Genomic DNA, 16,393 nt, shown 5'->3' with positions numbered 1-16,393 from the left:
ACGGGCAGGAAATTCCCCGGAACCGGTTTGCCTTGAAACCCCCGGTTGGGTAGACCATGGGGTTTTGCAGAAACACCACGGGAGGGATGATGACGGATGAATAATGATGCAGCAGCACCGTCTGGTGGTGGCTCGGTCGCGAGATGAAATGCAACTGCACAGACATAGCGCACACATGACGGCGATGGGGTGGTGGGTGTTAGTATGGGCAAGCGAGTGATGAGACATTGGCTACCCTTAAAACCCGTGGCCATCATCGTCTCGTGGCGGTAATATTTTCTTACTTTACAGTAATTGCACCTTTCTCTAACAGAGTTGGTGATGGAACTGATCGTTCGGAAGTCACTTTTTATTGTTGTTCGTACGATTCTAGTTGTGGAAGATCAATTAAATATTGCTTGATTGACTTTTGTAACATAATATGCGTCCATCTGCATCCATTTGTTTGTGTACGCAAGTGTCTGTGTGTCGGCGAAATCTCTGACATCTGGCGCTCTGGCGTGAAGTTGCTAACCTCATTCCTGCTGTGGGTATCACCTTCGCACGGTCGCAGAAGGGATGTTTTGTTCTGTTTTTTTTTCTCTTTCGCTTTTTTCGTAACTTCATCGGAAAGTTAGCGACCATAGCATACGGCAACAAAAAAAAACGCAAGATAGAAGGTGATTTCGTGTTTTGGGACCCGGCTTGCGTTGGAAACTCTCGATCGATAAAGTTCGGAGTTCTTATATGATTAGCGAAATTGGCCACAACAGCTGCTCCATTTCCGGCCCAATTCCGCCCTACGAAAGTATTGGGCGACCCCGAGAAACGTCGGTGTGGTCTCAACATCAATCTAAAGTTACATCTGCGCCTGCCGGGAAGATGACGTTGTATGAGTGTGCCGTTGTTGTGGCATAGCGGGTAGACGTGCAGAAGGCTTGTGTGTTTCATCATCATTTTGGCCAGAGGAGCCATAAGGTGTATAAAATGTGTTTCTTCACATGATATTCCTGATTTAACTCTATTTTGACGTAATTCTTCTAAAAATATTCGAAGAGAAAGTACTGTATGCAAGACTTACACGAAAATATTGAAGAGTAGTATCATAAATGTGTTGATGTTGGATACAACTAACAGTATAGATTAATAAGTTACTAGAAAAGTGTACAATTGTTGCAATTGACACGTACCCTGTCTCATTAGCAGCAGTGAAACTATAAATATACAACATAAATAAAGTCCCCCGTTCGGCAAATTTTCTGCGAGTGGCAACGTGAATGCGGACATCGTTGTGAACGACTTGATGGATGTATCTCGCACGCAACTAAATATGGACGAAGCACGACGAAAGAGAGCGAAGGCATTAATGAAGAGGAGATCATGCTATATCAACCTCGCGCGTTTCATTGATCGCGAGCATCAAAAAGAAGACGGTTGTTCTTTGGGCTGCCCGCGTGAATTCCCCGTCGGTACCGGGAGAGAGAGATCAAGAATGAAATAATATCGTCAATATCCTCCATCATGTGTTAAGGGCAGCTGGCAGCTTCTCATGAGCGCGAGAGACACGTGAATTGTTCTGAGAGGGAAGTGAGATTTTATGTTATAACATTACTTCCGGCCGGAATATTGTTGTGTGGGGCGGGTGTTGTTGCAGCTGCACGGCCGTATGTGTGGCGCTGTATGAAAGGTGTAAACGCTATGTCGAACCCCGAAACAGAAAAGACCTACAAGTTCCGCAAAAATGTATTACTTGCTCTCAGTGGTTGTTGTATCGCACATGTAATTTCCGAAAGCTACAATGAGCAGCAGCAGCCCCCCTGTTGCAACATCAATTTTTAATACATCGAAAGAGAATGCGCGATAGAAAGAGAGCTCGAAATAGCTGGAAGAACTGCAGTGAATCATCCCAAAATTCAGCTCCCAACACACTCACACTCATGCTTGGCAAACCGCGCGCATCTCGATCGTGTCGGGAGCTTTTTCGATGCTGACGCACCTGTACGCACGCGAAAGAACGAAAGAACGATGGCAGAACGAGCGAAAAGCAGTTCGTTAACCTTATTTCCGGCTCAATTATTCGGGTGTTGTGTTGTGTGTCGTCGTTATGTTCGCCTGGTTCTTTAGCCGGTTGCGATTTTTGGAGGGAAAAATGATAGCCAGCCAGCTATAGGGGTGTTTCGATGTGTTTTGCGATCTCTTGAGCTCGTTTTTGTTGTTGTTGAGAATGTCTCTTGCGCGCGCCTGTTCCTCACTTTTGGGAGTCTCTCTTCTGTTGTCGTATTTTATTTTCTATTTTAAAGCTTTCTAACATGTGGGATATGAAGTGATCTTTCGTTTTTATGTTCGTTTCGACACTAGTGGGACTAGTTCTGGTCTTTTGATGTCTCTTGAAGTTAGTTGTAATGAATCAATTAATTATTAGATCATAATATCAGTACAATGTTGCTTACTAATGTCAACGCATTTTTTTTATTTTCTTTCCCTTCAACAGTGGCAGCACAGTTTGCCTCCGGCAATGTTCCTGACTCAACGCGGCAAAGGCATCATGCGCCGCTCTACGGAAGACTGGTTACAGAAGAACATTTACCTGCCGTACATCGTGATATACACCAGGTGAGAACCGGCAAATTGATGATGTCACTAAACCACACCGTTCGCATCATCGCAAGGCCCCTCCGATTTAACCGCGTCTGTGTTTTCGCATTTGTTTTTTTCCAGCGTTCGATAAGCCCCACATCATCGACCGATATTCGGGCGATGGAAGCCCGGATACCGGTGCTTTTTCGAGATCCCGCTACGGCCCCCCTGCGAAAGTTGAGCGTCGACCTGATCAAAACCTACAAACACATAAACGAGGTGGGTAAACATGATGACGACGATGATGCGATTGAAATTTGAAAGAGTGTAAAGTACACGCTGTTCGCACAGCGCATTCGGCACAGCCCGGTGCATATAGATGTCATATTAACGGACTGTTCCGAGGTACATCGGTTCGAAGTTATTACCTATGCGCGGGAATGCTGTGCGAAGTTTTAATATTCTACGGCCTATTCTACGTGCCTTATCACAGGGGCACCGTAAAGAATGCGTTCTGGTCATTGTTAATTGAATTATAATAATGTCCTGCCCATATATCCATTCGTATCCTCGCCGCGTCGTGTGTGCCGCGTCCACCTCAGTGGAGCCAGCGTTCTGGCACGTACCGCATTTAAATATATATGTAACCGTGCGTTTGTGTGTATGTGTTTACCAAGAAATTGCTGTTCAGTTGGACGACACGGACGACTGCGGGCACGCCGGAACGGGTGGTCGCCGATGAGTAAGAGGAAACTCACCACTTGACGATGCCGGGAAACACTCACCGCCGCAGCTTTGTGAGGGCAGTTTGCTGGCGCCAGCTGTGGAGGGCTAGCTTCGGCAAAGTTGAACGTGCAAGGTTTAGGGTTCCAGGGGTTCTGGAACGGCGTGCAAGTCGTCGAGAGGTTAGGATTCGGTCATCTGTTTGAATGCCTTCAAGTTCACTTCAGGCCGATTGGAGCTCGTGGAGCGCACTGATGGTCAGCCGACCCTCTCGACCTGCCAACAAAATTTTCCGGTAAAAGGCACTAAGGACGAAAGGACGAAGCGAACGGCATCGGACCGTACCGTGCTGCGGACCATTATTTTTCGCCCATTCGAATGGCGTTGTATCCCGGGCTGATGGGGATATGTGGAAACAGTGCTTGTGCTTTCATGAACTCTATTTTACGTAGCTCTTTTTTTAATAGCATGATGTATAGTAGATAGATTATTCGAAAAGAATTAGTTCACAGTGGAAATAATAAAAATGGTGCAACAGGATTTGGTATGGCAACAAGAGAGACCACAAGGCGGAATATAATTATTGTACGTTTATGTGGAGGAAGCGCTATACGAACAGATATAATCACCAATCAGTCGATTCATAGTTGAAGTAGTTGATCATATTTTAAAAGAAATGAACAAAAAGCTAACCAGGTTTCGAAGAGGTCAACGTTCAGAGGAGATTAATCCTTAGAAAATTTCAACAAAGCGAAAACGAATGTTAGAAAATATAGGATAGCAATAGTTAAAAAACAGCTAAGCATAGAAAATGATACAAACATACGACTGCCCACATAATAGAAACAAAAATTGATTGCAATGGTAAGGAAAAGGGTTTGCTGTAGGATACGCGAGATGAAGCAACCGTATAGAAGTCTCTTACGGATGCAATTATTTTGAAGCACTGGCGTTTGGTACTTACCGAATCGATTTGGCTGTTGTGTGTGTGTGTTTCTTTTTGTTTCACTAATTGTTTCGAATGTGTACAAATTGCTTGCGGAAATTTGGCGACCATTTCTTTCCGCTATTCTGTAGCTGTAAGCGTTGTTTTTTGTTTTGGGACAAATGCGTTGATGCGGTTCGTTCCATTACGTTTGATAAATAATACCATTTGACAGTTTTACATCTTTTGCCAAAGTATGTAAATGCAACAGAGCAATGAATAGTTAAGTAAGCAGATAGATATTGATTTTGTGCGTTCCTCTCGTTTTTTTTTCCATTCTGCGTGTCCTGCGCGCTTGTGTGGCCGGTTGTTTTGCCGTTGCCGTTGCTCTGTCTCTCTGGGACAGTTTAACAGCTCGCGCACCAACAGAAGTTAACCCAATCCGGACATTCTTCGCGTACGATTTATTACCACAAAGTGACGGCGAAAGAAATTGAAATTCGAACAGCGTGCGAGCGTTTCGCGTTTTGTACCGCTGCTCCCGCCCGCAGCTCGGTTTCAGCTCCACCCGCCTTCCTTTCCATTCTGACTCCGTTCGCACTTCCGCACTCACCATCTCCAGCTTTGTGGTACAGATCCGGAACGGTTGGTGGGGTGCGCGAACCTTTCATTATTGGAATTTTAATGTAAATTCTTTCACATTTCGTCATGACGTTTGGCAGCAGTAGTCGAGTAAGCGGGGCCCGGTGCAAGTGTCACTGGCAGGGGCAGGAGGGACTGGTGTTACGTTTTATTTTTTGCTTTAATTTCATCTACGACATCGTTCGTGTGACACTTAACCAGCAGCATGGCAGTGTTGTGTTTAAAGGAATTACTTCAAGTGGCAGATATTCCTGTTTTATTGGGCTTTGTTTTCTTTCCTTTTCACACATTTCAATTGTTTCATGAGTTGTGGATGCAATTGATAATTTAGTTTAAATATTCACAGGATATTCGAAAGGAACAATATTCTTGGGTTTTTTTTTTAAAGACGATCATGAAAATAAGGTCCGCCAAGGCTTACATTGGACAAATCCAACGGTCACTACGCCAGTTGCAGTGGTAATACCTCTTATGGGAACCGGCGCACCGACCCGCATTACATTATATTAAATTATACAGACCACACCGTTGTAGCTAGAACAAAATCAATATTTTTCAATCAGTTTCCGCTAAACTTCTTGCCATAATTTACGTTAAATTATGCACATTGTTTAAAACTGAAAGTAAAATGACAAAAAATAGTCTACAATACTAAAACCCATTTTTGTGTTATTATGTCCAGCCGAGAGTGAAAGCATGGCATCAAGATAATTCCTTTTCTAATTGTAGGTCGGGTTCTACACTGCTTACCCCTTACGATCTGTAACATTGTAACGGAGCGATTCATGAAGTACGGGTGCAGTTTACAGCAAAGTAGGCACTCGAAAGAATTATTTCCTCCGATACCTCCAACACGAAAAAGATGCCCTGTGAAAAGCATTGCATTCGGTCAATGAACCTTCTCATCGGCCTGATGCTGGTTAGATGCAAATAGCAAAGAAGGCAACAACTGTAATAAATAAATTAAAATAAAAAAAAAGACATAACCGATCGAAACCGGTACGATTGCAGGCAGGACACTTGTTCCTGGCCATTGGCCAGCAGCTGACGTCGAAACAGTAAAAATAAGATATTGTGATTTAAAAAAAAAAAAGAAAAAGAACCATTGATCACAACCCGGCGCCACAGACAATTTCTCTTGCCCCGTGCCGGAAAGCAATCGAACCGGCATCTATCATACGGTGCCGTAGTAATATTGACTGCCGCCACCCGCTGGATGCCCCGCCATCCCAATCCAACAGTTAACCTCCCTCCCCGTACAGGCGAGTACGGGCGCGCCAGTATTGCGCTCCAATCGACCGTCTCGTTCATTACTGGATACTTCATCAAACAATGGTCAATGAGCGGCCCGGTGAGGTGTAATGGTGGGTGTAGCAGTAACAGCGAACGATGCGAGAAACTGTGAGTTAATGAGAAGCTCAAGGATGCTTTATAATAGGGGCCAAATACGCCGTCCCCTTCGATCCCCCCCCCTCATCCGGTCCCGTCGCTCGGAGTCAAAGTTGCAACTTTCTAGGGGGCAGATTATTTGTTAGCATTCCCCTAGCGGGGTCTGCATTCCATTCCTTTCCGCACGCTGTGTTACTGCCACCCTTCTACGCCTGCTTCCACCGTGGTGGTCAAGTTGCTTTAATTCCGCCCCATTTGAATCAGGACTTATTCCTGCTCGGTACCGAATTGACCACTTGTGGTGGAACAACCGGTTATCACCGGTGATTAAATGTGTGGGGTGTGTTTATTTTTAAACCGAAAAACGTACGATTGGGAAGAAAAAAGGTATCCAAGGTATATTCCTACGCAAAGGGCACCAGGCGCCTCCATTTCCTTTTTTTTTGTTTGTTGTTGCCCAATTTTAGATTCAATGCGTCATGGTGTTTTTTTGGGAATATTTGTGATTAATTTCATATGCATCCTATGCTTATGAGGTGAAACAAAAAAAAATCTGCAATAATATCGAATGTATTATTTCGATTTCCGAACCACACAACTAAGTTTCCTCCAGTGTGTTGGGTTAATGCGCGTTTGCTGTTGCCAGTGTTTGCCAGCGCTGGGGCTATAGTTGTGGCCGCACCAAAGCAAAGCGTGTGCACACGATATCGATTTTCTTCCGACCCGACAGCAACAGCAGCAGCAGCAGGCAGCATCATCCGAACAAGCAACCATCAGCGCACATATAAGGGGTGGACGCGCGCGTCTGTCGTTGTGTCGCGCTGGTTGGTCCCGCGTGTTCGTGTACCTCGTGCCGTGTGTACGTTGGTCGGCGCTCTAGGGAAAGCGGCCGCCGTATGGTGTAAGTGCCATCGTCGGAATTTTCCTTACTTTTGCCTGGGTATGCTTTTCCCACTCGCTCTCATTTTTCGAGCGTTTTCTCATGTTCCCTGCTACTCTCTCTCACGCTTCTTCTCTCTGTTTTGCCGCCGTCCCAAGTTTGCCTTCTTTTGGACTTTTCTGTTTTTTTTTTTGTTATTCTTCCTACCCTTCCGCCGCCAATTCCTCTCGGTCTCGGTACACCGGTTGTCCGACGCTTCGGAGCCGCATCGCAACGCATTGCCGCTTTCGTCTCGAAAGCGGGTTGCGTATGTATGATGGTGTAGTGGTGGTGATGTGGTGACTCGATGGAACTCGAATCTCCCATTCCAGGGGGCTCCATTTTCCTGCCGTTGGCTCGTGGTCGTATCGGTGTGTCTGCATGGTTACGAACCGAGCCGCGCTGTGCTGCTGCTGCTGGTGGTCGACCGGTTTTCCATCGGTATGTTTGATGAATTTGAAAATTTTTGCTGCTGGATGCACTCTGGCCAGAAAAGATGGTGCTTCTCCGGTGAAACGTCATGGTAGATGCAACGATCGAAAAAACCACCGAATGGATGTCTGTGCAGCAGGAACAACCAGGCGTCTCCATTTGGGATTTTGAAATATTTTGTATTATTTAGATTTTTTTTGTTTTCAATAACACCAAAAGAAGAAATCCTTTATATTAAATAGTCTACTTGAATAGAGTTAGGTTGGGTTGCATATTTTATAAATAGAAATTAGAAATATTGCAGTTTTTTGACGATAGTCAAAAGGTTCCAAACTCTAACGTCGCAAAAGTAGCAAATACCACTTCGTCCGTTAGTCTTCTTCCTGGTGCAGCTAACAGCAGCATGGCTGTGTGTCGTTCAATGCACCACCACCAGCGGAACATTGACCGTATACCGTTGTGTGCAACCTTCTTTCTCAGTGGTCGTGATGCCCAAAAGCATCCTAGATTCATCTCCACCGTACAGGGCGGGTCACTGGTGCGTGAAGGTGTGGTGTGAAGTGGCACGATAGAGAGAGAGAGAGAGAGAAAGAGCGAGAGAGAGAGAGAGAAAGCAGACGGCAACACACGCAGCTGACACGACGATGCAGCAGATCTCACAAATGAGACGCTGCTGCAGTCAGGACGATCGATGATTTATGACAGTCAGCTTCAGCTGCGTCACGTATAAGATGAAGTTTGCAAATGTGCATATATAGCCCTATATAAGAGCAAGAAAATAGCGAAACATTCCCCTAATCAAAATCCGTTTCGGGTTCTGGTCCCCAAAAATGGTATTGTTCATGCCTTATTTCTTCACCATCACCCCAGAATTGGATCGAATAAATTGCATTTGGGGTTTGTGAAGCTTTTCTAAACCAGAGAGACAGAGGACGATTTTTGCTACCGTACTGATGCTGGCTACACATTGCTCTGTGCACTCACCAAACGCGCAACCAGACGCTTTTTCCTGCTTCCCGTCGGGATAGAAAAGCTGTCGCAGACAATTTTCCATCCATCCATCCAATTCCAACCGTCTGTTGGATGATTTTTTCCCAGGTTTAGGGTGGCACTGTCTAGCCTTCCCATCCCCATCCCGTCCCTTCTTCTGCTGGGTGTGTTGGTGGAGTGGAAGGAAAAAGGGATGTCGTTGTGTGTGATGAGAGCGGCGCACTGTGCCTTTATCAGGTGGTACCTGATATTACAGTGCTGTACGGTAACGCACACCAGTGTACGCGCACGCATTGTGGTATGTGTACGTCGTCCTCGTCGCTCTCTCTCTCTCTCTCGCTTGCGCGGAACGGACGAAGTGGGCGAGTGTGGTTGTCGCGACGGTGGTGGCAGGTTTGGCAGCCTGTGCGTGAAATAGGTTAGGGAAGGTCAGAAAGGCGCCCCATCGACCGGCTCTGCGGACCGTTTTCCCACATCCACGTTCGGCACGCTTATCGTGGTGAAAAATCCTACGGGGACATATACGTGGTGGTGTGTTAGTGTACGGATAAGAAAATGTCCATACTGGGGCTTGGTTAGTTCTGTTCGGTATGTCTGCTGAGAATGCGTGGGGTGTCTCTCGTTGGACGAGAGTCGATCGACGGGAGCGATGGACCCACCGTTACACCACAGTTTGGGTAAAGACAGGATCAGACGAGACGCGACTCTAGGACGGCCCGTGGTGACGGTGATTAATTGTATCCTGGTTGAGTACCGTGCGACTATTCTTCTGGCAGGATAATCATCTACCCAGACAAAGTATGAGAGCTAGTGAGAAAAGTTATTCTCTCGAAGAGAGAGAGAGAGATAGGGAGAGAGAGAGAGAAAAAAAAAGAACACTCGTACAGGACAGTTTGTCGTTGATTGGAGAGATTTTGATCGTCCTGTTTCGCCGCCGGCCATCATACCCCTTTACCCGTGTGTTGACCCCCTCCCCCCCTGCAAGATAGTCTCTTCCGGTATGCATGTGTGCATTTAGCGCCAGTGAGTGTGTTTTCTTCATTCGTCTGGTCGGTAGATGGGTTTTTCCGTACGTATGTCTGCATGTCGGAGGAAGTAGTTGTGTTTATGAAGCCCTTTCTAAGCATTTCTGCATCGTTCTGCCTTGGCAGTGACGAAATTTAACCGTTTGGTTGACGGATATTTGTTGTTTGAACAGGAATGGACACCTTGTCATTTTTGTTCGTTAATTTACATTAACATTATTTTTTAATTCCCCTTCATTGACTGCGGAGAACTGCGTATCTTAAGCTCTCCACCTAAGCTAAATTTGGGTGTGATATCATTTGTATTTGTAGCATGCATTTCCGCTGATTTTTTTTTTATATTAGGAGGCATTAGAAATCAATTTTTACACTAAATAAGCTCCCATCATTCAGAATCATTGCAAAACTAATCTTTTGTTACTTGTGTGATGCACTTTATCCCTCTTTTATTCGAGCACGAATGATAGTTGCAAACTGTCTCTAATCCAAAATGAATTAAGTTCAAGAAGAGACTCAGCTGTTTGCTGTGCCCATACCCAGATGGTCCCTTCTTGCTGTCGGCAGGTTCGGGGGGTTTACCCCACCGTTCTTCCTATTTTCCTATATATGTTGTTAAAAAAAATCACAAAAAAGGCACAGTAATGAGCCGCCTAGAGCTGTTCGTGATTGTATTTTTTGGTTATTCTTCCTTTTTTTTTTTTGGTTGTGCTCCCACACACAAATACACCCTTGATACATCTCGAGCAGACCTGGCTTCTACCCTTCCGCCCCATGTGTCCAGCCGCGCATGGAACTTTCGCGGAAAACGAGCTTGCTCTTTCCTCCGGTACGTGTACAGTACGTGCCCTCGAGGTATCATACGGGAATGTCTGGGATGTGATGGCTTTGCCCTCTTCCCGTTCCTTACTGGGTACGGAATGTTGCTCTTACCGCTGCCTTATACCATCGTCAACGTGACGGGAGTAGCGCACGATTTGCTGCAACATTCTTTTGTTCTCGCTCGGAAGCATAATGCAAGTGACAGGCGAAAGAATCGGAGTCTTGTGTGAGCGAGACTTGTCCACACAACGTATACCGCCGCCGACGTCCAAAGTGCTGCAGTCTGCAGTGGAATGTGCACGGCGCACGGTTGCGCGGTGGTAGTGGTGATGACGGTAGCCGCGATGCCATCTTGTACACTGCACTACATTATGCTGGCGTGGCCTGGTGTTGGAGGTGGAACGGTAGCAAAAGATATATACACCACCGGGGCGATGTGGGGAAATCTCCCGAGCCTAAACAATATGGTATCAGAAAAAGTAGAAGAAAAACACACACACGAAGAACCAGAATTATGAGGCAAATAGCAAACCGGTGGAAAATCGTCTCAAATGCCACAAACAGGCGTGTTAGAACCCGATGCGCTAACGTGACGTTTAATTATTTTTTCGCTTTTTTCCTCGCTCCTCTTTCTTCCCCCGTAGGTTTACTATGCCAAAAAGAAGCGAAGAGCTCAGCAGACCCAGGGTGAGGACACGTCCCACAAAAAGGAGCGGAAGCTGTACAACGATGGCTACGACGACGAGAATCATGACTATATCATTAAGAATGGCGAGAAGTTTCTCGATCGATATGAGATCGATTCGCTGATCGGTAAGCAGCATACTCTTTTACTCACGTCTCACGTTTGTTTGTAACGCATATGTTTTCCCTTCTCACTATTCTACACAATGTGGTAAACAGGCAAGGGAAGTTTCGGCCAGGTGGTGAAAGCGTTTGACCACGAGGAACGCTGTCAGGTGGCGATCAAAATCATCAAAAACAAAAAACCCTTCCTAAATCAAGCACAAATTGAGGTGAAGCTGCTAGAAATGATGAACCGAGCGGACGCGGAAAATAAGTACTATATCGGTAAGCATATGGGTGACTTCGTGCTATCATAGAATCGCTGGATCACTATGTCCCGGAAGAAGACATTTACCTTATGATGCCAGTACCGTTTACATTTCCATTCTTTCTGTATCATTGCAGTTAAGCTAAAACGACACTTTATGTGGCGAAATCATCTATGTTTAGTATTCGAACTGTTATCCTATAATTTATTCGATCTACTGCGCAATACAAACTTCCGCGGCGTATCACTGAACCTGACGAAAAAGTTTGCCCAGCAATTATGTACGGCGTTATTATTTTTAAGTACACCAGGTAAGTTGAACCGCGTAATGGTGGAATGCATATCCTTCCTAACCTTCAGTACAGTTACTTATAGTAGGGAGATGTAGCAGTAAACGCACTGAGAGCCACCCAACAAACGTTTATGCTCACGTCTGCCTTACAGAAGACATGTCTTCTTGACTCTTTTTAAATATTACACGATTTACTTAACTCACAGCCTTGGAGTTCTCGAGCTAAAACCCGATTTTTTTTCTTTTCCAGAATTAAATATCATACACTGTGATTTGAAACCTGAAAATATACTACTTTGTAACCCAAAACGATCAGCAATTAAGATAGTGGATTTCGGCAGCTCCTGTCAGTTGGGACAGCGGGTAAGTGTGTTTATGGCGCGTGTCGATCTGGGCGTGTACTCTAACCCGTGCAAACTATCCATTGCTTTGTTGCAGATATATCAGTACATACAATCACGCTTCTACCGGTCGCCAGAAGTACTGCTGGGGATACCGTACGATTTAGCAATCGATATGTGGTCGCTCGGCTGCATCCTAGTGGAGATGCACACCGGTGAGCCACTGTTTTCCGGCTCGAATGAAGCCGACCAAATCAACCGGATCGTGGAGGTGCTGGGTATGCCGCCGAAGCACATCCTCGACCAGGCGCACAAAACACGCAAATTCTTCGAGAAACTCCCGTCGGACGGTAGCTACGTGCTGCGGAAGACACAAAACCAGCGAAAATACAAACCGCCCGGTTCGCGCAAGCTGCACGATATTCTGGGCGTCGAGACGGGCGGACCGGGTGGCAGACGGCACGGCGAACCGGGCCACAGCGTATCGGACTATCTTAAGTTTAAGGACCTCATCCTAAGAATGCTGGACTACGACCCGAAGACGCGGGTTACACCGTACTATGCCTTGCAACATAACTTCTTCAAGCGAACCTCGGACGAAAGCACCAACACAGCCAACACGATCAGCTCGCTCAGCACGAGCCCGTCGGTCAGCACGCAAGATCAACCCAGCCATGGTGAGTATGGGAACGTGCGCCAACGCCGTAACGTATTGGCTTTACCGTCGACATCTCTACGCGAGGATAAGATCGCACCGAATGTGGTTCCTTTACCGTCCCAGCCCAGTGCAACTGTCGCATCCTATACTTCCTATTATCCTTCCACTTTCCTTGCCGCTAAGAGCAACGTCCAGCATCGCTATCACCACCAGCCTATGGCTAAAATCCAACCAAAGCTTGCACATTCTATTTTGCCATCGGGCAAATGCTTAACATCTACTTCATCGTCTTCTACGTCATCATCATCATCATCATCAACATCGTCGTTATCGGCATCATCCCTGTCCGTGTCAGCAACTGCCTCCGGAACGGGATCTTCTACCCGGTCCTCCGTATCAACTAGCGGAGTTGGCGGTGATGTTAGTGGTGGTGGTAGCGGTTCCGGTTCCGGCATAACTAATAAAAGCGTGAAAGTTTCGCAACCGGAGCTCGATGATCGGTTGAAAAAGATACACATTGTCCATCAATCGATTGGCAACGAGAAGGCTTTTCTGTCGTCTGCTTATCTGAAGTAGACGAGTGCTTTTCCTGTACATACACTGATTGTTATGAAGTTTGTGTGAAAGAAGTTCGTTTTTATTCGCACATAACTTCATTCTCGCAAAATACCCAAGCGCATTTCGCTGTAATGTGCGAACCAACGGTCGGAGGGCAGTGTTGTGAGAACCTTGCTATAATAACTAACGATAGTCAAAAAGTGCTTTGAGTTTCTTTTTGTTTTAAACACACCATGACAATACTGCGCTGGAAATCCCCAATGACGCTTAATTTAGCCGCCGATCAAGGTGAATGGAACGAGTTACTTTGCCGTTTGTGCGTGCGTGCGTGTTTTTGCGTGTGTTTCTTTGCTAGCGTAAACGCGTTAACACTAATAACGGATATGTTCCCATCATATACGGTATAATTATCGTAATACTGCTTGATGTATGTTAACGTACAACTTGATCGTGTTTAGTTGTAACTGTTACCGCTATTTCCCATGTAGAAACACCAAAGTTGAACCGACGGGGTTAAGAATTCGTGGCTTTGTTCTGATTTCATCGCTGTGTTTCACTATGGTTTAGTGGCCGTTTGTGCGCACATCGTTTACGGTTCTTTCTTCTCTTCTCTTTCTCTTTTTCTTTCTCTTTCTTTTTATACGCATATCCCTTTTCCGTGGTTGCTTTCTAACACACTTAACAATGCATCCCTATCGCACGCCTTTGGGCGCTTAACAATGGCAGACGAGCGTCGATGACTCGAAACGGAGGATACTAGCCGGCAACAGCAAGCGCAACTGCAACCGACGGCTCCTCAAATGCATCATAATAACAGTAGTAAATAGAATCAACTTGCGCTCGACCGTTTTTTGCAACCATGTTCTGCTACTAACCCAGCACAATCGTAACAGGCATTCCAAAACGGGTGTAAACAGATGGGTGATAGTCGAATGCCGTAAGGAAGCAGCAGGCTTAGATGCAAATGTTATTGTGGTAGCATGATCATCTGTCTCATCCGTGGGCGACTGTCATGGCTAAGGGGTTATATGGATAGGGCCACCACCCGATTCGAGCCTAGGTCAGCTAGATATCAACACATCTTCTATGAATTACGGTTTTGTTTTGTTTTTTTTTAACAAACCCAGAAACAAACGATTATATGCCTAGCCGCGCGGATGAATTGCCATGGATTAAGAGGGAGTAATAGTAAAGCTAGTAGGGATAAATGATCAATTGAGAAGAGCAATAAACAAACGTCGGAAATATTAATCAATATTGGTACCATAAGTAAATAACATGTAATTTGTACCCAGCAAAAAAAAAATCATCTCCCCAAATGATCATCCATCATCAGTCGGTTTATTCGTGATCTTCCATAGGTGTGGTTTTGTGTATGCATTGTTTTCTTGCATTGTGTCTTTTCTAAGTCGATCAGTATTTCAGTTTTTGTGAGTGAAAACGGTGAAAAAAGGGAGAATGCGCACCATAATTAGTGGTTTGACTGAGCGACAAAGCACGCGGGGATCATATTGCAAAGAAAAAGATTGATGCCACGGGGTAATAATGCACACGGAACGGAGTAAAAGCAAATTGAACCTGACGAAACCTGCAGTGTCAAAAGTGAAACTATTGTACGTTTGCAATAGTACGGTTGTACCATACAAAACAAAAACACACACAAATAGTAATGGAAATATTATACAAACATACACACAAGAGACAAGACGAAGAAAAAGATAAAAACCGAACACTTTTTTTTAAAAAACACATATAAAACACAAAATATATAAATACGCGCGAGGAAATAGATGAAATAGAGTTAAAAACCTGGGCAAAAGGCCAACAGAGCAGAGGTATGACTTATATTTAGAGAAGAAACGAAGACATGGTAAAGCGCATCCTGGCATTACATAGTAAATTCCCCCCCCCCCCCCCCCCCCCCCCCCAAAACTCATAAATTCAACATTAAAACCCATAGGCAAAGCAACCGGTATGGAAGCGGGTTCTACGTGTATAGAAGGTGTGGCGAGTGCGTGCGTGCGATTATCCAAAAGGACAATTGCAGAATGAGAAACGATTCGGCTAGCAGTGGTAGAAATGAACGCAAACAAAACATTGCGAAACAAAAACACAAAACCAAACAAGTACCAGAAGACTTTAGAATTATAGCAGGCAGGAAAGTGTAAGTTATATTTAGGAAAAAAAAACTAGTGAGAAAAAGAAAAAAAAGGCCACATACACGCACACATACAACACAGAATGTAAACAAATCATGGACACTGCGATTCGCTGCTGTCTGGGTGGGATTTACAGAGAACAACAAACCAATCATGACACTACTTCGACTGATTTGCATGTAGAAAAGCTATCACTATTTCGTGTATTGATTGAAATGGAATCCGTTTTTTTAGTTGGATGTACACAATTTTTGCTGGTGTGGGTTGGCCAAAAAAGGGTGTGGCTTCTATAATAAGGGTAAACCGAATATGAAAGAAGATTATTTCAACACATTCAATTCTATTAATCTCATAAAACAGGCAGACAGATAAACCGTAATAGAGAAATAGGGTGACGCGTGCTAGTATGGAATATGAATGACCCCTAAACAGTACAATGTGCTCGGAAAAGTTTGTCCAACTAAACAATCACAACAACCTTAAATAACAACACGACATAGATTATGTGCGATACGTTGTATGTGGCATTCGGTTCCGATTATTACTGGATATAATTTGTCTTACCCAAATCGTTATACTCCAGAGCACAGGGAAGGTAAAAGGTAGCATCATTGTTTTGTTTAAATCATCTGGCCTCTACTCTGGCAGTGAAAAGGTAAGAAAAGCGATTGCAAACAGGAAAGGTTGATAAGGAAAAGACTAACCTAACAGGAACTAGAAGCTATTGTGCATAATTAGTGCACGAGGGCAAAGCAAATCTATCCAGTACTACTTATGGTTATCCAAACTCACCCTCCTCCGTGCATCTTGTTATTACGTCTCCTCCATCCCTCTTCTAAACATACCACAAGCATTATCTTTCACACATACACACAATCACACACACATACAGAATCACTCATTCACATCTA

The 16,393-nt window shown here is 45.0% G+C and overlaps 1 protein-coding gene across 1 annotated transcript in view; it reads left to right on the top strand.

Moving 5' to 3' along the window:
• The window catches only part of LOC128297828 (serine/threonine-protein kinase minibrain), a 53,516-nt gene that overhangs the window by 28,655 nt on the left and 8,468 nt on the right, over positions 1–16,393 (top strand). The window contains exons 4-10 of the mRNA XM_053033530.1: positions 2,471–2,592; positions 2,698–2,835; positions 11,065–11,233; positions 11,324–11,491; positions 11,612–11,785; positions 12,017–12,129; positions 12,205–12,784. Of these exons, the coding sequence (XP_052889490.1) occupies positions 2,471–2,592; positions 2,698–2,835; positions 11,065–11,233; positions 11,324–11,491; positions 11,612–11,785; positions 12,017–12,129; positions 12,205–12,784 (1,464 nt within the window). The remainder of the gene's footprint in view (positions 1–2,470; positions 2,593–2,697; positions 2,836–11,064; positions 11,234–11,323; positions 11,492–11,611; positions 11,786–12,016; positions 12,130–12,204; positions 12,785–16,393) is intronic.

Source organism: Anopheles moucheti, chromosome 2 (assembly GCF_943734755.1).
Source record: "Anopheles moucheti chromosome 2, idAnoMoucSN_F20_07, whole genome shotgun sequence".
Taxonomy (NCBI): Eukaryota; Metazoa; Arthropoda; class Insecta; order Diptera; family Culicidae; genus Anopheles; species Anopheles moucheti.
This window is presented reverse-complemented; position numbering and strand designations above follow the sequence as displayed.